The 23,193-nt window shown below is 35.0% G+C and overlaps 1 protein-coding gene and 2 long non-coding RNA genes across 7 annotated transcripts; 2 read left to right on the top strand and 1 right to left on the bottom strand.

Annotated features, from left to right (window-relative positions):
• Positions 1-12,693: 12,693 nt before the first annotated feature.
• Positions 12,694-13,530, top strand: LOC145030555 (uncharacterized). The gene is made up of 2 exons (XR_013676612.1): positions 12,694-13,055; positions 13,302-13,530. It is a non-coding gene; the product is annotated as an uncharacterized LOC145030555 (long non-coding RNA).
• Positions 13,531-14,163: 633 nt separating this feature from the next.
• Positions 14,164-18,361, bottom strand: RRP4 (ribosomal RNA processing 4). 5 transcript variants are annotated; one of them, XM_078978907.1, is made up of 10 exons: positions 18,206-18,325; positions 18,053-18,133; positions 17,343-17,409; positions 16,455-16,629; positions 16,090-16,191; positions 15,959-16,004; positions 15,653-15,742; positions 15,388-15,453; positions 14,955-15,023; positions 14,164-14,758 (listed from the first exon to the last, which is right to left on the bottom strand). In XM_078978907.1, the coding sequence occupies exons 4-10, from the start codon at positions 16,607-16,609 to the stop codon at positions 14,309-14,311; spliced, it is 978 nt and encodes a 325-aa protein (XP_078835033.1). In that variant the 5' UTR covers positions 16,610-16,629; positions 17,343-17,409; positions 18,053-18,133; positions 18,206-18,325; the 3' UTR covers positions 14,164-14,308. The 5 variants fall into 5 exon arrangements, with proteins under 5 accessions (XP_078835033.1, XP_078835032.1, XP_078835034.1 ...); XM_078978906.1 differs by having other exon boundaries at positions 18,053-18,361; XM_078978908.1 differs by lacking the exon at positions 18,053-18,133 and having other exon boundaries at positions 18,206-18,328.
• Positions 18,362-18,586: 225 nt separating this feature from the next.
• Positions 18,587-21,083, top strand: LOC145030553 (uncharacterized). The gene is made up of 4 exons (XR_013676611.1): positions 18,587-19,198; positions 19,433-19,518; positions 19,619-19,651; positions 20,405-21,083. It is a non-coding gene; the product is annotated as an uncharacterized LOC145030553 (long non-coding RNA).
• The last annotated feature ends 2,110 nt before the right edge of the window (positions 21,084-23,193 follow it).

The raw sequence follows: 23,193 nt of genomic DNA, 5'->3' as shown, positions 1-23,193 counted from the left end.
TCATCATCATCCATGTCAAGGACATAAAAATCTGTTGGAAATGCTAACTCATTCACTTGGACTAAAACACCTTCTAGCATACCTTTTGGATGTACTAAAGATCTATCAGCCAATTGAATGATTACCCCGGTCTTCTTCAATGTGCAAATATTTAAGGTTTTGAAAATACAATATGGAAAAACATTGATAGAAGCTCCTAGGTCTATCATAGCTCGTGGAACATGAAGATTACCTAACTTGCAAGAAACCGTGAAAACACCCGGATCCTTACATTTTTGAGGTAATCTTTTCTGTAACACTGCAGATACATTTTCACCTACTTTCACAGTTTCATTCCTTTTCAATATTTTCTTAGATGTGCATAATTCCTTAACGAATTTAGCATACCTAGGGACTTGTTTGATGGCATCAATAAGAGGAGTATTTACCTCAACCTTGTGAAATATATCCATTGACAATATTCCAATGATGATCATTTCATATGGTCCTCTCTTTGTGAAATAGATCCATTGACAATATTCCAATGATGATCATTTCACAATTCCAATCCTTGTTGTAAATGCAAGAATACCAAACTCTTGCCATTTACTGTAATCTGTTAGATTCTAAACTTATATGCAATGATCCCCTTGTAATGACTATGCACAGAAGTCACAAAGACTTGGCAACAGACATTACAAAGTATTTCCAATGGAAAGCAATTCCATGGAAATGAAGTCTCAAATTCAAAGTACATTCCTTTGAACATCCTTCTTAGCATTAAGTTCTTTAATCTTACACAGATTCAAAAATAACTTCCACCTATGGAGACAATTCCATATTACCATTTTGACCATCACTTCTGAACAAGAGTTGCCTCTTTTCAAAATATGTCAATATGGTCCTTACTCTATACTTCTAAATGTCCATGAGCAACCAATCTTTGGTAAACCTCAGATTTTACTCGACAATTTGCTTAATCATTTTAGTCATTTCCAGTTCTATTCCTTTTTCCCTTTTAATGCCCTAAGCATTAGGAAAATTTAGAATGGATGAATATTATAGTACATGCAATCGATCATATATCCGAAGCATATGGGACACGATTCATGCTATAAAATTTTTATTTGCCATGTTCTCAAAATTCGAACTATAAAGAGGTATGTCGTAATCATAATCGAATTTTGAGAACGCACCATATATAGATCCATTGACAATATTGTCAAGAGGATCTATTTCCCATTTTGGATTAGGAAAAATAAATTGAGACTTTTATTATGACTTCAGAAGTGTCGAAACTAAATAGAAACACACGTATTACACCCTCGAATTCATTGGAAAAGTTTTTAGTTTACGACCAATTCGGGTTACGACCATTTAATCAGGTACGACCATAAACTCCGTTTAACGTCGGGATCGGGTGGATCCCCACCTGGCCGCAAACTAAAACCTAATATAAGGGTTGAGTGGCCTTCAATTGAGCTTTTTCCCCACTTCTAAAGCTTCTCTCTCTACTCTCTCTCTATAAGTCGAATTTTGATCGAAAACGCCCCTTTCAAGCTCCAAAATTGTAAGTAATCCTTCCTAACTTGTTGTTTAGCTTGGTATGCATGCAAATTCGTGATTGAATCATCCAAAAGCCTCAAAATCATGTGTTTACGGCTGAGGAACACCCTCCCCCCCCCCCAAAAAAAAAAAAAAAAAAAAAAAAAAAACCGTAAACACCCATAAGTGGGTTTTAAAGCCCCAAAACCCCTCCAAAACCCTTCTAATGCTTACCTATGACTTAGAAACTAGCATACATGAACTTAGGACCCCAAAATCATGTCTTAATGGGAGTAAACATGAGTTTACGGCCTATGAATGAGAGTTTATGACCTATGAATGTTCTTGGGTCGTAAACTCCCTTAAAGGGTGCAAAGTTTCCCTTTCTTCCTTCCTTATGCCTAGAACTCAACATAGAATCAACCACCATCGAAGTAGGTACCTTAAACATCAAAGAAACCAAGACCTTATAGAGTTTACGACCGTAAACCCCCAAGGAAATGGTCCTTTGGCCGTAAACTCCGTTAAGGGGTCAAATGGTGCCCTAACTTCCCTCTATGGCTTGTATAAATGACTAGAAACATTGTATGCTTAACCTAGAACCACCAAAGCATGAAATGAAGGGGCTAATATGAGTTTACGGCTGTAAACTCTATGTTTACAGTCGTGAACTCCCCTAAAGGTTCCATTTGAAGCCCTAGTCACTTCCTATGCCCTAAAATTGAACCTAGCTTATTTCCCCAAGTGATATAAGACCTTTGAGCAACCAAAAACACCCCACCCATGAGTTTATGGCCGTAAACTCATGGGGATATGGTATTTGGGCCGTAAACACCTCTAGAAGTCATCCACTTGAAGAGTAAATTCTTATCAAGGCCCTACACTCCTTAGATGCAACCCGTATCACTTCCAACACTTGAGATAAAGTGTTCTCGCGCATCGGAGTGTATTATCTTATTTAATTAGTGGTTCAATGTCTAATTAGATACAATTGTGTATCATTTCATGTTACATAGGACCCTCGCGCACGTTCAAGTCCTAAATTGACACTTAGCATCCTACCTGGCACATTCTCGTCTGGTGAGTTCATACCCCTACACTTTTTCCGAGTTTTTCATGTTTTCAGGTGGGGGGGGATACAAGCAAACCATAAAGGTTTTCTTAACTTAAAAACTGATGTAATTATATGATTTTCTGAAAAAAAATTAGATACTTTATCTCTTTTGTAATATGCGGAGCATAAGGGAGGTTTTCTAAATATAATTACATGGTTTTCAAACAGCGTGGGAACTTAACAAATCATTCAAATTATTATGGGAATAATTTGGGATCTTCATTACTTGTTTTATGGATTCAGATTTCGTACAAAGTCAATAATATAAACTATGTCTGATTTAGTTTATCCATGTTTAATCTAGAGTATCATGTTAAATAATTACTTTGCATTTAATTATTTATACTCTACTTTGTTCCAAACGATTTCGAAACTCGAGAACGATCAATTATCCCGTGAATTAGTTACTACTAGTTGTGAGACTTGTCTTCGTTATACCCTTCGGGGTACCAGTAAATCCTCTCTAGAAGTATAACCAGAGTCTCCTGGAGGGAGAGCGTGAAATTTGTGGATAAATCTATTTGGAACTGACAATCCCACACCTAAACTGCTAGCTACAGTTAGGCGGGCATGCATGGGGTGACAAATTTTGGAATTGATCGACACCTGAAGAACGTCAAGGAGGTCACGGGTCAAATCAGTATTGTTATACAACTCACAATACGTATTAAATTAACTAACTAACTTTGTTCACATATTTCTTTCTTTCTTCCATAGTTTTATTTATGTAATAAAACTACCAGCTTTCGTACTGGAGGGTATTCCAGGGAATCTTAATCTATAGTTTTATGTATTAAAACTACCAACTTTCATACTGGAGGGTATTCCAGGGATCTTAATCTATAGTTTTATGTATTAAAACTACCTAGTTTCGTACTGGAGGGTATTCCAGGGATCTTAATCTGTAGTTTTATGTATTAAAACTACCTAGTTTCGTACTGGAGAGTAATCAAGGGATCATAACTTATGGTTTTCTTAACTTACTGGTGATAGCCACGGTTTTTCTTATCTCATGGAAATCGACTAACATGTTAGAAAATATGAGATTTTCTGGGAAAACATGCATATAAATTTCATAACTCAGTAACAATGGTTTTCGACATTACGACATTCTTTATCAAAGGAAATGAAGTATTTTCACAAGATTTAATAACCAGTTTTCCTTACAAAATATGCTTATGAACTCACCAGCTTTATGTTGATATTTTAAAACTGCTTGTACTCTCAGGTTCTCGTTAGATAGGTACTTCGATCACTTTTGGAGAAGATGGAGCATATAGAAGTCTCGTCTTTACTTTTGTTCGTACTAATGTATATATAAAACATGTATTACTTTACTTTAAAACAAATGTAAATATTTCTATGTAATGTAATGGTTGTGTTTACTATGATTGCTATGTACATTGGTTGTGATACTACGCATGATGTCCTCCGCCCCGGAACGTTTCTGTCATCGGTTTCGGGGTGTGACAAATTTGAAGATCAAACTTGTTGAATTTATAGTTTGACTTAGACATGTGTGGCTGATTTCTTTATCATTTCTGATTCTGAATTCTTAAGTGTTTGTTGTTAGGTTGTAATTTGCACTTGACTTACGTTTAACATCTAGTAATCTTTGATTTGATCTTAATTATGTGTTTAACTGGTTCTCTTTTTCACTTGATCAACAGATTAGGGTTCTTATTAATCTAGTTAATCAAATTGTAAAATTCGTATATGTTTTATGATTTGATGTTAGTAACATGCATTTGATTGGTTGTAATTAGATCAAAATAAGTGTAATCAAATATTAAATGTTCATAATCCCAAGCTCGTGAGGATTGTTGAACATTGTTGGTAATTGTTGCAAGAACTTAATGTCATTTAATGATTTGATGAAAGAGTTTATTTGAATTAAATCAATTAAATGAAGTTTTATTTGAAGAACATGTTTTGAATAAAACACTTTTGTCAACTTGGATATTAGAGTTTATTAGTATCTAAATTACAAACCTAGATTGAACATGAATCACATTCATATTACACTTTACAACATAATACATGTATAGGAATCAGAATCGGAAATGTATTTCTTTTACTGAATTTTGTTATCAATCTTGTTTATTTATGAAGTTTAATTCAAGTTCAAACATAATACCCCATTTTAATATTGTTTGTATGATGTGTGACAATATGGCTAAATAAAAAGTCTCATATTCTTGTGGATCGACTCTGCTTACTCTATACTATCTCTAGTGTATGAAGTAGCAACGACTTGAGTTTTATTGTTATTATTTTATCCCATTATTTGTTGGTTTGACCACTAAACAAATTGGTGCCATTGTCGGGGATACGGTAGTACTAATTGTTTATGCCAAGATCTTTTCGCACAGGTACACCTTTACCAGTTGATATGGAGATAGAGAAATCTGCAAAACAAAGAAGGAAGCAAGCCAAACTTTTAAAGAAACAACAATTCAGAGCTTCTTCTTCAAATCCATCAATCACATCTTCACCAACATCCAAAAATACCACACCACCATCTTCACCTTTACCCGAATCTGAAACCTTTATCCTTACTCCTACCATGGGAGACAACTATGGCCAAAATCCTCCAAATCCACCACCTGAACAAACCTTTAGATAGTGGGCAACTCAAGATGTCACCCAACAACCTTTGTACATTAATTATAGTGCAACAATAAACTTTGAACTCAAGTTTGGACTCATTCATTTGTTTCCTTCATTCCATGGTCTATATAATGAAGACCCACATAAATTCCTTAAGGAATTTCATGTCGTTTGTGTTGGTATGAAGCCACATGAAGTTACAGAATACCAAATTAAGTTAAGGGCATTCGCCTTTGCTTTACAAGATTCAGCCAAAGAGTGGTTATATGACTTACCACCAGGGTCAATCACAACATGGAATGAACTTGCAAGGATATTTTTGGATAAATATTTTCCAGAAATGAGAGCTTCAGCTTTACGTAGAGAAATAATTGGTATCACGCAACAAAAGAGAGAAGCCTTGCATACTTACTGGGAACGGTTTAAAAAGTAGTGTTCAAGATATCCAAAACATGGGATTTCAGAGTATAAATTGTTGCAATATTTTTGTGAGGGAATGTCATCTTGGGATAGGAGATTACTCAATGCATCAAGTGGTGGATCAATAGCTGATAAAACGCCAACATAAATCAAAGCTCTTATAAAAAACATGGCAGAAGAGTCCAAGCATACAATTCAAGAAGAAGAATGGTATAGTGATGCACTAAGAGGAGTGAAAGAAATTTCTACCCAAAAAATTGAGATTCAACTTTCCAATTTGACTAAAGTAGTGATAATGCTTGCAAAGGACAAGGATGTGCAACCACCAACAATTAGAACTTGTGGTATGTAACGCCCGTAGATTAGGGCTAGTCAATTTAGAGACAATAAGCATCAAAAATGACTTTTTGATGGAAGATTATTTAGAATGATTAATCTTAACCAAGTTATAGTATATGTCTCAAGGTTACCAAAAATATAAAGAACGCCGAAATCCGAGTTATAACGAAGAAGTTATGACCTGTCGAAGTTTCCCGACAAAACCGACACGACACAGCGCGACGTAAATAGTGAATTTACGTTACAGAGATATTTATCCAAAACAATCTAAATGAGAATTTAATATCTCATCGATATTATTTCAACGATAAAAAGACAGACAAAAACGGAGCTCAGATGAAGGAGTTATGAATTTCGAACGGAGTTTTCCTGTCCCGGCCTACTAAAAATAATATATAAGTAATATATTTATAATATATTAAAAATGAAGTCAAAATTAGCCAATGGAGTCTAAACAAGAGTTGTAGAGCATAATCTCACCTTCGTGTCGATATAAAGAACGTCGAAAACGGAATTCGTATGCGAAAGTTATGAATTTATGAAGTTCGAGGCGTGAACCCCAAAGCTGTGTCAGAGACCACGACGTGGAAAGTAGTGCCACGACGTGGCAAGTCTCCTGACACCTTCGGGAGTCCCCCAGATGCAACTTGCAATGACGTATGCAGTGACGACCAAGCCCGCGACGTGGAAAAAGGGTGTCACGACGTGGCAAGGGCCAAATTTTCCCTATAAATAGATTTGAAGGGCCAGCCGACTATGGTTGCTCCATCCTTTCTCTCCCACTCCCGATACACCCTCTAAGCCCTATTTTAACCCCCCGAAGCCCCGATATCAACCCCGAGACCCGAAGCAAGTCCCGAAGCCCGAAGATCCCAAGAAGAAAATAGTTTCCGAGCCGAAGCTCTGTCCGTGAGAAACCCGGTGTGTGAAGATATCCTGGTTTCACCAACGAGTTCTACTTGAAGAGTCGTAGTGTTGTCCGAGCATCGTCTAATCAAGTGAGTGTATAGTTACTTTCTTCTAACACATAAATATAAAGTATTAGCTATGAAATACGTGCTATGTGTTATATATTATTTGTCTATTTGAGATGGGCTTGGAATTGATGTTTTTATACGGGTGTTAAATGATTTAAACTGTGTTTGTATTTATATCTACAAAAATGTTGGGTAGAACATGCGTAGATGGAATAGTTGGTGACGATGTGACTTCGTGCTTGTTGTGTAAACCCTGGTGACTATGAGACGTAGTGCCTATTGTGTAAACCTTGGTGACTATGAGACGTAGTGCCAATTGTATGAACCCTGGTGACTATGTGACATAGTGCCTGTTGTATAAACCATGGTAGCAAATGGACTTTGTGCCAGTTCCTTAGGTAAATCCTTAGGAATGAATGAATGAAGGATAATGGATTCTTAGGGTAAACCCTTGAGAAAATAAAGGAGATATGGGGATGGGTATTTGGGTTGATTGTTTGATAATTGAATATAATAAATGTATTATTGTGGGTTGAAAACCCTATATGCTCACCAGGCTTTCAAGTCTGACTCACTCAGTTTTCTTTGCATTACAGGTAATGGCACAAGGGTATAAGTTGGTGGTCTTGACGAGAGAATTTGGATTATAGATCAGTAGTTATAAATAACTATTGTAAGGTCTATTTTATATTGTTTATGCTTTTGGTCTGTATCGGAACATGACATCCCAGGGTTTTATTATTTAATGAAAATACATTCTCTTTGAGAAATGTTTTGATTAATAGTTATCATATTTTGTTTTTGGGACAAATTCCGCAACTGTTTTCCTTAAAAAGGATTACTCTGATTTTAAAACAAAACATAAACAAATCGGTCTTTTTTGGCCGCGAAATTGGGGATGTCATATGGTATTTGTACACAAGTTGGACACCCCACTGATATGTGCCCAATGTTACAAGAAGATGTAGATCAAGTTCAAGCTATGGGATTTTCCATTCAACAACAAGGAAACTTTCAGCCAAGAAGTAATCCAAACTGGCACCAACCTAATGCCAATTTTCAGCCAAGGCCACCATCTTTTCAAGCAAGACCTCCGTTTTAAAATCAAATTCATCATCAACAAAATTATCAACAACATTTCCAGCGGAATCAACCTCCTCATCAATCTCAATTTCAACCTCAAAACATGCAACAAGGAAGCAGTTCAAGCGGATCAGGAATGTCTGTGGAAGACATTCTCAATTGTTTAGCCACAAGTACTTAAACATTTCAAAATGAGACTAAGGCGAGTATCAAGACTTTGGAGCAACAAATGACTCAACTCGTCACTTCTGTGAGTAAATTGGAGTCACAAGGCAAACTACCCGCACAAACCGAAAAGAATCCAAAGCATAGTGCATGTGCCATCACTTTGAGAAATGGAAAAGAATATGAAGGTCCTAAGATGTAACACCTGATTCCCGGTACGCAATTAATTTAAACATTTATGTATTTTTGTCTGGGACTCGACGAGTTGGAGGCCCAACTCGTCGAGTAGAGTTGGGACCCGAAGACATTTTAAGTGACCTACTCGACGAGTCGAAAGGCTGACTCAGCGAGTAGGTATTGTGTGAGTGAAACCCTAAATCTGAGGGTTTGCACCCTATTTAACCGCCTTATTGCAGCCTCCATCGTCCCTTATGCTCCCTGAAGACCTCATATCGAAACCCTAGTCATTTTTAGTGTGTTCTTGAGCCTTGTGGTGTTATATTGTGCATTTGAAGCTTGAAGAAGAAGAAAGTGGCTTGTAAGATCTAAGGGGAACAAGAAGAGCCAGAGTTTTGAGCATATTTCCAGCTTGTTAGAGGTACAAAGTTGAAAACTTGTCTATTCATTATCTAGGTCTTGATTTTCGGCCTTTTCTACATCTTTCTAAGCCCTAGAGAATATTGTCAAGAGGATCTATTTCACATTTTGGATTAGGCAAATTAAATTGAGACTTTTATTATGACTTCATAAGTGTTGAAACTAAATAGAAACACGTATTACACCCTCGAATTCATTGGAAAAATTTTTAGTTTACGACCAATTCGGGTTACGACCATTTAATCGGGTACGACCATGAACTCCGTTTAACGTCGGGATCGGTTGGATCCCCACCTGGCCGCAAACTCAAACCCTATATAAGGGTTGAGTGACCTTCAATTGAGCTTTTTCCCCACTTCTAAAGCTTCTCTCTCTACAAGTCGAATTTTGATCGAAAAACGTCCCTTTCAAGCTCCAAAATTGTAAGTAATCCTTCCTAACTTGTTGTTTAGCTTGGTATGCATGCAAATTCGTGATTGAATCATCCAAAAGCCTCAAAATCATGTGTTTATGGCTGAGGAACACCCCCCCCCCCCCCAAAAAAAAAAAAAAAAAAAAAAAAAACTGTAAACACCCATAAGTGGGTTTAGAAGCCCAAAACCCTTCTAATGCTTACCTATGACTTAGAAACTAGCATACATGAACTTAGGACCCCAAAATCATGTCTGATTTTGATGAGGATAGTGATGAAGACTACTTGTAGCATATTGATTATGCTAGCATAAGAACGGATTTAATGGAGCCTACATGATCTCAAAATATTATGAGGTATGTACCATATCTTACATTATGTCACTTTATTTTTGTCTCTCCCATGTATTAGTTTTCATAATCGATGACAGAAAATAGTACTCACAAATTAGTGAACAGTTATGCAAATCAATGTCTAAAACAGGTTTTAGAAGTTAAAATTGTAATGGTGTTTCTTTATGTATTTTCTTGTATCTTTATTGATCATCATTATAAGGACACACCCTTTTAGACAAAGGATGAGAACAAGATATTTATATACTTCTACTTACGTGTAACACCCGAGGCCCAAAGGCCAAAGCCCAAAGTTACATAATAGCCCAATAACTTCTTGACCAACTTAAAACCATGGTGGTAGCCCACAATTTAAGGCTTATAGGGGCTCAAAATTATCATTGTTGTCCCTGTAAGGGGAGCCAAGTAGATGAAGGGTGCCATTCTTAAAGGAAGGTAAAGGGTTTAAAACCTGGCACGCCCAAAAAAACTATTGATGGTACCTTGCGATTTACCCTCATGTGATAGGCCTTTGGGTGGGTAAATCGCAAATGTTGTTTAAGCTTCTCTTGGTGAGCTTGGAAGTTGGAATCTGTTGGCTTGTGATTTTTAGCCTGTTTTCCTTGACCTGACTTCTACTCTCATTTATTAAGTTGAAGTTCTATTAGGTATCCTATCTTGGATCCAAATAATACCATTTTGACGAAATTAATTTTTAAAAAGAGCATGACTCATGAGAGTAAAACCAAAGATGTCCGAGAAATTTTTTACTATACTTATACTTCACTCCCTATGATGACTAGAATTAGATATCACAGCTTTGGTCATTAACCCATAAATGGGTTGCATAAGATTCTTTTGTTTTTAACAGCCCAAAACTGTTAACTATTAGCTTAAAAGAAAACATGTCAAATAAGTAAAAGTCATCTCATCTATGTTCAAATGCTTAAAAATTATTAATTATTTGTAAAAATAATTAAATTAGTATTTTAAAAACTATATAATATTTAATATATTTGTCATATTGAAAATTGGACAGAAGGTGTTTTTGGGTCAATCCAACCTCACTAACTTTAATCCATAAAAGCAACTTCTTGATATATAGACCGGAGAAAAAGAAAATGCCTAAAATCAAGGGTTTGTATTCCTAAAGGCTAAAGGTAGTGGATTGGCAGGGTTGATTAATAAGACGTCCATTTTTACATATAGACACCTTATTTGGTTTTTAAGATATTTTTATTGGTTGAATTTGCAATGTTTTCTGAAAAATTAATTTATAAATAGTTAATTATTAGTGGATTTTTAATAAAAATGTTTATAAGGTGTCTAAAGGATGTCAATTTAACAACACTCTTTATATTTGGATAATCACAAAAGTAGAGGTGACAATTTCAACCTATCGAGTAAATAAGCTAAGGGCTTGTTTGATAAGGCTCTTACTGGGTCCAGTAAGAGGGCCAGGTCTGAATGTGAATAAGACTAATTAAGGTAATTAACTTTTTGGTTTGTTCACATGTAGGTAACTATCTTTTTTTTGTACACATCTAGGTAACAAACTTTTTGAAACTGTTCACATATGACCATTATGACCTGCTGTAGCAGGTTACCTCCGGCTACAGTAAGTCATAATGGTTATATGTGAACACTTTCAACAAGTTCGTTACCTAGATGTGTACAAAAGAAAAATAGTTACCCGAATATGAATAAAACCAAAAGTAAGAGTAAATTACACGAATGGTCCGTGTGGTTTGGGAGAATTTATGCGTTTGGTCCCTAACTTATTTTTTTAATTCGGATGGTCCCTACTGTTTTGTTTTGTTGCGTTTGGTCAATATCCTATCTAAAAAGACTAGTGTGTCCTTATTAATTTAATTTTTTTAAATTAATTTCCTTATTTATGTATTTTTTTTATATGTTTAAAAAAACTAATAGACCTCACATATTTGTATCTCCTCACCATCCTATCTTTCATCATCCTAAACTTTTATTTCTTTTTCATATTTAATGACAATGAAGTCTTCATCATCTATTCTTTTTCGGTCCTTCAACTTCAACGAACCAACACCACAACCCAATAAAGTGAAGAGACCGTGGGTTATGGTGTTTGTTCGCCAGAGTTGAATGACCAAAAAAAAGGATGATGAAGACTTCCATGTCACTAAAGATTGAAAGAAAATAGAGGTTAAAGAGGATGTGAGATGGGATGGTGACCGGTGGGATCCAAATTAAATTTCTCAAATATCGTTTCAGATTTACGGTGAGGAGATACAGATATGTGGGGTCTATTAATTTTTTTAAACATATAAAAAAACATAAATAAGAAAATTAATTAAAAAAATAAATTAATAAGGGCATAATAGTCTTTTTAGGTAAGACAGGGACTAAGCGCACAACAAAAATAAACAGTAGAGACCATCCGAGTTAAAAAGAATAAGTTAGGGACCAAATGCACAAATTCCCCTATACCATAGGGACCATTCATGTAATTTACTCTTACCTTTGGTTTTGTTCATATTTAGGTAACTATTTTTTTTTGTACACATCTATGTAACGAACTTGATAAAACTGTTTATATATAACTATTATGATCTGTTGTAGCTGGATGTAACCTGCTACAGCAGGTCATAATGGTCATATGTGAGCAGTTCCAAAAAGTTTGTTACCTAGATGTGTACAAAAAAAGATAGTTACCTATATGTGAAAAACCCGAAAAGTTAATTACCTTAAAATAAACAGTAGAAATCATCCGAGTTAAAAAGAATAAGTTAGGGATCAAATGCACAAATTCCCCTATACCATAGGGACCATTCATGTAATTTACTCTTACCTTTGGTTTTGTTCATATTTAGGTAGCTATTTTTTTTTTTTTTTGTACACATCTAGATAACGAACTTGATAAAACTGTTCACATATAACCATTATGATCTGTTGTAGCTGGATGTAACCTGCTACAGTAGGTCATAATGATCATATGTTAACAGTTCCAAAAAGTTTGTTACCTAGATGTGTAAAAAAAAAAATAGTTACCTATATGTGAAAAACCCAAAAAATTAATTAGCTTAACAACTCTGTTACTTAGCTGAATCAGAATGTTTGATAGCACCGCTCAAAACTCTTACTCGGTCCATGTTGCTCTTACCGAGTCATTCAAAAAACAATGCTGACTGAGAAAAAGAAACGCCTCTACCCTTCTCCTTATTTCTCCTTGCACAAGACTCCAGTCCTCTCCCTCTTGATCCGCTTCTGGCTTCAGCCTCCGACCACCTCCTTCATCTCCAGCGTCGCCCACCTCCTTCACTGCCTTCATCTACAGTGCCGACCAAGAATTTCAATCGACAGATACCTTCACGAGTTCACCTATTGGGCTCATGCTCTTAATCGACAGGTTTAAAGCTCAAGATTTTTAGAATCCATGCTCAAATCTCGATTGTTCTTCTATAGTTGTTGAATCGCTACCACTATTGCTAGGGTTCTCACTAAAGGTAAAGATCTTCCATGGTCCAAACAGTTTCACTGTTATAGTATTTGCATCTAATCCTTCTCTTAATTGCTTAATTGGATGTGTATACTTTGATTCTTCGAAATTAGATGTGTATCCTGAAAGGAACATTTAACAACTATGGCATATGTCAACTCTTGGATTGGATTTAGGTGTTGAGAGTTTCTTTCATTTCTAACTGAATAATTATTGGAGTGGTTACTGGTTTATGATCATTATGAGTATGCAGAATTTCTTTGACTGTGTGATGAATACTGGAATTTGGGTATGGAATGTGTTATTGATCAGTGGAGCATGGGCTCGAGGGGGACTATCTAGAAGAAATGGAATTGGCAGTGGTTGTGGATTGGTTGGTTGTTTAGGATAGGTGTTTTTTTTTTTTAAATCTTTCTGTAATTAGTCTCTTTTAAAACCTCTGTATTCTTTTTTTATTATCTAATAAGTTTGCCATTTACAAATTTGGAAGATTTATTTCATGCGTATAGGATAGTGAGAAATGGTTTATGTTTGAGTGATCAATGAATGGATTCTCAGAAGAACAGATGAACTTCAGGTTCATTGTTTACAAGAAAAAATTTAGTGCAACGGTTATGATGATAGTTATGGACTTAACCGTTAAGAGTTGATGATATTAGGTATAAATGCAATATAAACAGAAAATTAAGAAGCTTAAGGATAAACACTACAAAAAATATGAGAAATTTGAACTGTGCATTGAACATACATAAACTAGGTTTGTTCACAAAAGTGGAGAACAAAACTACAAATGCATTCAGATGAATTCACGGTCATTTGTGTACAAAAAACATGGAAATGTAACTTCTAAAAGAAAAATTATGATAACACATGAAATTATGCTATGCCTTCTAATATTTTCTATTTCTCTTCCAAATTGTAAACTTTAAGCACAAATTCAACACAAACAGAAAAATAAAACCCTAAGGATAATCAGTGACAAGAATATTTGAAAGTTGAACAACAATCGAACATACAGAAATGTAAAATTGTTTACAGCACATTGAACAAAACTCTAGCACGAAACAGATGATTCAAGGATAACTTTTTAGAAGAAACATAGAAATGTAACGGAGTAAGGAGTAAAAATTCAAGTTGATCCACATTCCACAATCCAATAAATCCTTCAATGGTAATGATACAGATTAGTTTTCTATTAAGGAGTAAGGAGTAGAAACTATATATAATAGCCATACATATAGATTATATAAGATATGAATCTTATCGTTTTCTTCGAGTTGAGCTTGAGGAGCTTCTTCGCTCAGCTTCTCTTTCAGCAACCAAAACAGAAAACTCAGCAGCAAGCATCTCATGTATATTCAGGCCCTTGGAGCTGCTCAGATCAACAACCTCCTGAATCACATCAAGTGTAATGCTAAAGCCCAATGTTGACAACACCCTGATAGCATTTGCAATCCTGCATATGTTTTGCCTGGTTTCTAATGGAGTGTAGGTCTGTTCTTGTTCTTCAAGGGTTGTTTGTGATTTGTTTGGGGGTTTAATTGGTTCGTCTTCTACCATGTTATCTTTAGTTTCGACATGTTCACCAACCCAGATGAAGCCATTACAACCAAGTATGAGGTCGATTCCATACTGTTGTAGATGATGGAAATGTTGTTTGCGCCTCTTTACTAGATATGGAGATACTGTCAGCATCTGACCCCTTTCTAGCTGCACGTGCAAATTACCATCATCATTAAATCATTAAGCTAAAAAGAATCACATCATCCAAACTCATCTTCCATTAAGATACACCAACAGGCTAACAAAATGAAAAAATTTCTTGGAAGGAATTAGAATCTTTCCATACTTGTGGACAAGAAAAGACAACATAAACACATAGGTTACATAGTAAAGCAAGCCAAACCTTTCCATATTTCTGGCTCCTTGCTTGCAGTTGTAGACTACCATCACGCATGAAATCACGGACTTCAGCCTACAACAAACAGCATAATGATTAATCGGGGCATTCATCGAGTATAAATAACACAATGAATACTAAAGTGTTGTTTCTTTCTTTTTTACAAAATGAACTGAACTAAGTGAGTGTTTCTTTTTTACTTAATAGAGAAATTCAGGAAAATAATCAAATCTAACTCTTTTATATAAACTTGCATTCATTTATTGGTTTCTTCCACTTTATCCAAGTGTATCGTCTTTTCTCAGATATGTTATAAACATCATTTATCCGGACAGCACTTCATTTCGGACAATACATGGAGTTTAAAAAAAAAAAAAAAAAAAAAAAAAAAAAAAAGGCCTTTCTTGTATGAATAAACGCACGAGATTTATGGGCTTACACAGATGACATCATTCTCTTCAAAAATGGTACGCATGTTGAGCTCATCAACTGCAGTCCGTCGCCTCTGCCAATTTAAGGATGGTCATGAGAAAGACAAAACACAACAATCCAAACAAGTTTGGAAATAACAAAGAAACAAAGTTGATAGGTACACTAATCTACACATCATACATCTTTCTCGCATTATAACAAAAAAAAAAACTAAGCTCACAGAGCATTCATACACGTTAACATGACCATATGACATAGTGGGAGATATATACCTGGATTCCATCAGGTAAATTCATTGAAGAAAGCATCAATACCGCATCTTGGCTAAAATTAATCTCCAATCTCCACCGCTTTGGAGCAACCTTCATATATATCATGAAAAACAAAACTCTGTTAACCAAAATACTAACTACCCACTGATCAACTTAACAACACATTCCTCACTTGTATCAAACATTTTAACACAACTGCTACAAATTTTATCTTTTCACTTGAGAAGAATTGCATATATGCAGGCGGATTAAGCTATTGGTATAAAACTAAAGTGAACAGAAGCAGTAAATCGAGTTAGGACTTGCCTCAATAACACGGCCTACTATGATATCACCAACCTCAGGCTTATACCTACACCAATTTAAGATTCAGCATTAAGCATTTTGCTTCCACTCTTATGAAACATAAAAATTCAGGTAAATATATTGCTGATGACCTAGCTCTCAAAGTGCGAACATAGACCAATTTATTTACACGTTCGATTACTCCACACACGGTTGCCACGACCTCACCCTCAAGCTCTGTCGTCCCATGACCCCTAAAAATATTACAATATGGAAAAAAGAAGGAAAAAAAATCATTTCAAAATTGAAGCTTAACGCACGAATTCCATGATTCCTAAGACTACATTAGGATAAATGAGGATGGGAATGGACATGATTTGTAATTACAAAGTTGGTACTTGCTCATACTTTTCCGCATCGGTACATGCAGTACATAAATAAACATCAAAATTCGCATAAAACACACAATATAACATTTGCATATGGAAAGTAAACATTAGTTAGGGTTTATATTTACTTGAGAACACCATCTTCTTGGTTAACGGGGATAGAATCGGCCACAGTGACGGAAGCATCAGAATTGGTTCCTGAAGACAGAGATTCCAACAGTTCGAGTGCTCTTTGCAGCCTTAGTTTCTGTGTTTGATTCAATGATAGCTCAATGCCTCTCATCTCTTGAATTGTGTTTGAATCTGTTGTAAGAAAACAGATGCATAAACAAGGGGTGAGCATCAGGTGGTTTAGGCCCGAACCGTAATAAATTGGTTTAATTGGGTTAGTGGTAAGTCGGGTTCTGTTACCCAGTTAACAAAAAGACCAATTTACTTTGGTAATGTATTTTTTAGTCAGAAATCATTCATCATTATACTAATAAATCACTGAAATCACGTTTCTATTTCTTGCATATAACTCCAAGTTGAGAACGCGAACGAGAGTTGTGCGAGAGGAGTAGGAGTGTGTGTGAGAGAGAACAAGAGTAAGGGGCTGTTTGGCAGGATCTGAATTTTTAAGAGCTGAATTTTTAAGAGGTCTGAATTTCTAAGAGGGTCTGAATTTTTAAGATCTGAATTTTCAAATGTTGTTTGGTTGGAACCTCTGAATTGCATTGCTGAATTATAAAAATGATCATTTTACCCTTCTGTGTTATTTTTTGCTGAATTTATTGTTTATAAAATAAGTGAATCAACATCTTGAATAATTGTATATATATATATATATATATATATATATATATATATATATATATATATATATACACAAACACCATATAAAATTCAGATTAAACATAAATGAAAATTAAAAATAAATCCAAATCAAACATGACACTATCATTTCTTCATTATACCCAAAGCAACTCATTGCAATAATACAAGAAAATAAAGATTTCAAATCACAAAAGACAAACCTGTTTCTTAAATGTTGCGCCCAAAACAATTAAAAGCTCCAACTCAAGAGCTTCATGATTCTTTCAACTATAAAAAAGGTACAACATGATTAAACTCCATGTATAACCTAAAACATATCTAAAAAGTAAAAATCTTCTCTTCTTTTGTTAATTTTCACTTATTGCCCAAAATACCCTTTTGTGTAAACTATAATCTATTTACTTCAATCCATAACAAATCTGATGTTAATGAACTCCCTAAGCTTGTGGAGTATGAAATCTTCTCCAATAATAGACACCACGTGTTTAAGATATACCATTGTACTTTCATTTAATGAATCCATTACATGCTAATATTCATATTTCATCAAACAAAACAACAAAGCATATGACTTCATAAGCAAAACCTTATCATATTTCAGAAAAAAGAACAAGCAAAACGCATATGATTTCATCAACATTATCACATTTCAGATTTCATCAAGCAAACAACAAACATATGATTTCAGCAATATTATCAGATTTCATATTTTATCAGCAAAAATATCACAACATTGATAAATTACACAAGAATAAAGAACAGACATATAAATATTTATGCACTATAGTCGAACTCAGGGAAAAAAACGATATATGAACTTATAACCGAATTCAGGGGAAAAAGAAAAAGAACAAATGGATGTATTTACTGAGAATCGATTTTCGGCTGTATTTCGGATGTATTTACTCACAAGGAGGAAGGGCAGACGTCGAGGGATGTAGCAGGCGGAGGAGAATGCAGAATCGACGGTGAAATCCTCTCAGCTTTTCGACTTACATGAAACGAGATGAAGATATCGATGTATGTGCTGGGAATGTTTTTTTAGGGGGAAAGAAACCCTTACCTGCAATAGTAGGAGTTGCTGAAGGAGGCGTCCAAATTGGCAGCGGCTTCGTCAACGGCAGTGGGAGAACACCAACGATTAAACCCTTGTTTCCAAAAAAAAAAACCCTACCTTCTCTAGAATTTAGGCCCAAATTTTAACATGTGATTCAACCCGACCTGGTGGAGGTTTGGGTAAACATAGCAAAAAAAAAAAAAAAAAAACATAGGGTTATTAATGAAAAAATTAAATACAGAGTGTATGACCACATAAGGTAGGACCCGATTTTTATTAAATATATATATATATATATATATATATATATATATATATATATATATATATATATATATATATATATATGTGAAACCCTTTTCTGAAATATTAACGAGTCCACGTCTATCAGAAGTTCCTCACCGACCGCTCTCATGCCTTCGTCACCTATAGCTAATTTGTCTCTTTGTGTGCTTAAACTCATTTCCGCCCAAAATAGTGTTGACGACACACTGGGATTAAAGAAACGGCGTCGTTTGGCTATGAAAGGTGTCTTGGTGCTTGCTTCTGGTCAGCCTGACATCACCATGAGGAAGAAGGCTTGGTGGTGGGTTTTCCTTGTTGGCGGCGTTGTTAGAAAGACCGCCTTCCCCATTCTTAACTTATGCGGCGTCAACTGCTTGCCTCCTCTACACCGCCTCAAACAAGCTGAGTCATTCTCTTTCTTTTCTCATGCCCTTTCCCTTTTCTGCCACCTCCTTCTTCGTTTACCACCTCATTTGAAGACTAAGGTCCTTTCTTAATAAGTTTCCCCACCACTTCTTTGCTTCCATATCTCTCCAGTGTATCTATTTTCCCTCCCATCGAGATCACGTTGCAGCTTTCCAAGAAAACAAACCGCAATGAAGAAGATGTGAATTTCATTTTCACGACTTCGTCACCGTGCACTTCGGGCATCCGTGACAACTGACCTTCCTCTGTCGGGAACACCTAACCTCATCGCGTTGACAACTGACTTCGGTTAGTAAATTGATGGTCATTATTGTGACTCCTCTTCCATCGACACTTACACATGCCCCTTCCATATTTTTCTTTAATTTTAATCTTCAATTTTTGGTGTGTAACTACAATAAACAAAAGGACTCTTCTCTCAAACATCTTTTGTTGAGGATGGAAGTAGGGGGAATGTAGGGAGTTGATTTTCAAAGTTAAAGATGATACAATTAGCTCAAAGTATTCATCTTTTGTTTTTAGGGTTATTATTATTTTTATTTGGGGTTTATGAAGAACATGTTCTTATTCTACTAAGAGATGGTTAGAAAATGACATTGAATTTCTAGGTACTCTTTTTTGTTCATTAAGCTTTTAATTACATGTTTTTATCTTTTATTTGTTTTATCTATTACAAGGGTTTTAAATCTAGCTATTTGCTTTTCCTAGGACGTCGATTGGCTTTTACAACTGTACTATCAGGTACTTGATTCTCTTCCTTTTTCTATTTTCATTTTTTAATAGAGAGGAGAATAGGAAACTAATGGGTGAAATCAACCAATTTCTTAAGCTTTGTTTTTAACTGGAATCCAAATGAGTAAAAATCTGAAAATTTGGAATTATGTTTTTCTACTTTTACATAAATCACCATATGTTAGCGAGCAAAAGTTCTTTGAATATATTAAAGGATAACATAATGATTATCATGAAATTTCTTGAAACTCACATGTTTCTTTCTTGATTTATCTCTTATTCGGATGAGGCCGTCAGTTTTGGATTGCTAAATCGACTTTTTTCCTTGATGAAAGTTACTAATGATATTCACCTAAATATTTAACTTATTCTTATTGCTTAACAAGTGTTTGACTAAATGCCTCAAAGATGAGATGACTGTAATTTTGGTTATCTTTTGCATTTCTTTGCTTATGTTTCTTGTTATATATATATATATATACATATATATATATATATATATATATATATATATATATATATATTGATTCAGATACTACATAAGATTATTACATAATTACATGATTTTATTTACTTGATGGAAGTCACCAGTAATGAACGTAACCAGAAACGGTTCGGGTCATACGGGCCGCATACTGCTATCATCTTTGCAAGTGACTTCAATATTGGATATACAAATGGGGTTTCTTCTTGGTGGGAGCATTTCCCCCAATGCTTACCTATATGCTAACGAGATCCTCTTATGTCTATGTCAATCATCAGCTTCCTTCCTCCAATAAAGACGTTTGTGGGAGGCCATTCAACTTATACAACATCAGCTCTGTCACACCTCCACCATCCATGGTAAGATAGCTGTCTGCTTGCTTCCAGTCATCCTGATCTCATGCTGACCCTGAAGACTTCAAGGTGGGGTTTCTTCTTGGTGGTGGGGTTTCCCCCAAAGCTGGTTGCTAGCTCCTTAATTTGTTTCCCGCTTCTGAAGGTAAAGAAGAAAATATGCCTGATGCTTTCAGTTACCAATTTCTTCCGATTTCCTTACATTTATATTACACTTCACTTTGTTATTTTTTAAAATTTCATGATTCTTCTTCCGTGTTTATCAATCCGAGTTCTTTCCATTGGATGGTTGAGTTAACAACTATTGTGATGTAAGTTCTCTTTCTCTTTCATGGAAGTCAACACTTGCAGGTCATGGTTTTAGGGATGTTTTGTGGCGGTGGCTGGACTTTATTGGCGGCTTGGTTTTAAGTATCATCTATTGATTTCACCATCTATTGTTTTTTGTTTGAAGCACACATATTTCATACCTATAAATAAAAGGCTCTCCCTTTGTATACCTTGCAAGAGATACCTTTCAGAATAACCTATTTTTTACATGTTTTTGAAATATGATACAGATGTATTATTTAAGATTCAAATCTAAAACCAATGTTAAGACTCATTATTTGATCATGCAATTAAAGTATGAAAGATGACGAACATGGTTATTGGGTCAGTTAGTGTACTCTAATAATTACGTATCTAATAATAATATTCATTACCATATCAACTATTAAGTATCTAGTAGTAGCATTCCTTGTTTTAATAGAATTCATTACTACATCAGTGTATTGTTGATGTGAGAACCTTCTGTGATACACATATGTAAATTCCATTAAAAGGTTAATATGGTAGATTAGCAAGCAAACACGGAAATTTAACTTCCGATTGATGCTAATTTGGGCTTGGAGATGATCGTAACTGTTAAATTTCAATAAAAAGATATTAACTACTAGAGTTATAGATAATTTTATAACGGCCTGAAAAAAGAGAATTAAATTAACTGATTATGATGCTCTCGATGTACTCTTCTTGTTTGCAATTTTCTTCATTTCTGTAAGAACTTCCACTTTGAGAAATTAATTTATCATTTTAGATGTTTAATCAAATCAACATTAAGCTCTCCATATTTCCACAAGGGCATCTCTACAAAAAATTATGCTAATACCAATAATATACTGATGCAATTGTAACATAACCACCTAATTTTCTAATTTCTTACATTCATTTTCTATATATGGACTAACATACTTAAATTGTATTGATTTTTTATTTATTATCTACGCATTTATGGAATTTTCACAATAAAGACCTCAATATTTATATTCTATCTTGCAAGGTACCATAGTCAATGTCAAGCCCTGGCAAAACTGTAACTTATAAGTTTAGTATCTAATATGCTTTTTTCTTACCAACAGCTACCACAACAGCAACAAAACTCATGCAGAATTAGCCCATACACCAGTGGTCTCGCCAAGCTACAATATGAATTAGCCCATACACCAGTGGTCTCGCCAAGCTACAATATGAACATACGTCACAATTTATGACAAAATTGTAAATTATCAACAAGAAATATAACATGAGATGGCGAACACAAACAACTATTAAGGCGATGTACTTTGAAAATTCTAACCATTTATAGCATTACACTTTAACCTGGAAGAAATATTAAGACGTGCATATTTCATTTTATATCTGATTTACCTTTTGTACATCATTTTTAAAATTTCAAAAACACCCATCGTGGGCCATGCTTAGCACGGTCCTCTCAAATTCACTAGTATATATATATATATATATATATATATATATATATATATATATATATATATATATATATAAGACCCAAAAATGTCATTTTAATTTAATAAAAACAATATTCCAAAAACATCATAAATACAAATTTGATAAAACAAGTGTATCAATCGACCTATAAAATCAGAGTGAATAACAAAATACGAAACGAGGTGGTGTGTGCCCAACGATTATCTCGAGCTCTTACTTTTGAAACCAAAAACACTTGCAACATAAACTAAAAACCGTAAACACAAAGCTTAGTGAATTCCCCAAGATACAACATACCATACATCCTTCATTGGGCCTCGCTCGGTATCGAGTCCCACTCGACCTCAGACCCCGCCCTACATCGAGCCCTGCTCGGCTTCATGCCCCGCCCGACATTGAGCCCCGATCGGATTACAGATCTGTCAATCACTGGGCCCCGCCTGACATCGGGTCCCTCCCTATACACATAATCATATAAACATATAACCTTACTAGTACATGCAATAATCACATAGATTATAGCATATCATACAGTCATCGAGCCCCGTCCGACATCGGGCCTTGCCAGGTAAGCATAAAAACAGGAACTAATGACTATCATACAATATACTCATCAGGCCCCTATTTGGCATCGGGCCTCGCCCACTACACACATATGATATATATATATATATATATATATATATATATATATATATATATATATATATGTGTGTGTGTGTGTGTGTGTGTGTGTATCACATAATCATGCTAACACGGACCACAAACATAAAATAACAACGTACGATTCAATCGTCAGGCCTTGCCCGACATCGAGCCTCGCTTGGTATACATAGCATCACATAACGCATATAAGGGTCATACAGACTCCTAGCATCCTAATACAATAACAAGGGTCAGTATTGGTGCCTTAGACCCATTAACCCAGTGAGGAAACTTACCTC

Source organism: Lactuca saligna, chromosome 2, assembly GCF_052625555.1.
Source record: "Lactuca saligna cultivar CGN05327 chromosome 2, ASM5262555v1, whole genome shotgun sequence".
Lineage (NCBI taxonomy): Eukaryota > Viridiplantae > Streptophyta > Magnoliopsida > Asterales > Asteraceae > Lactuca > Lactuca saligna.
Note: the sequence above shows the minus strand (reverse complement) of the source record. Positions and strands in the feature narration are given on the sequence as shown.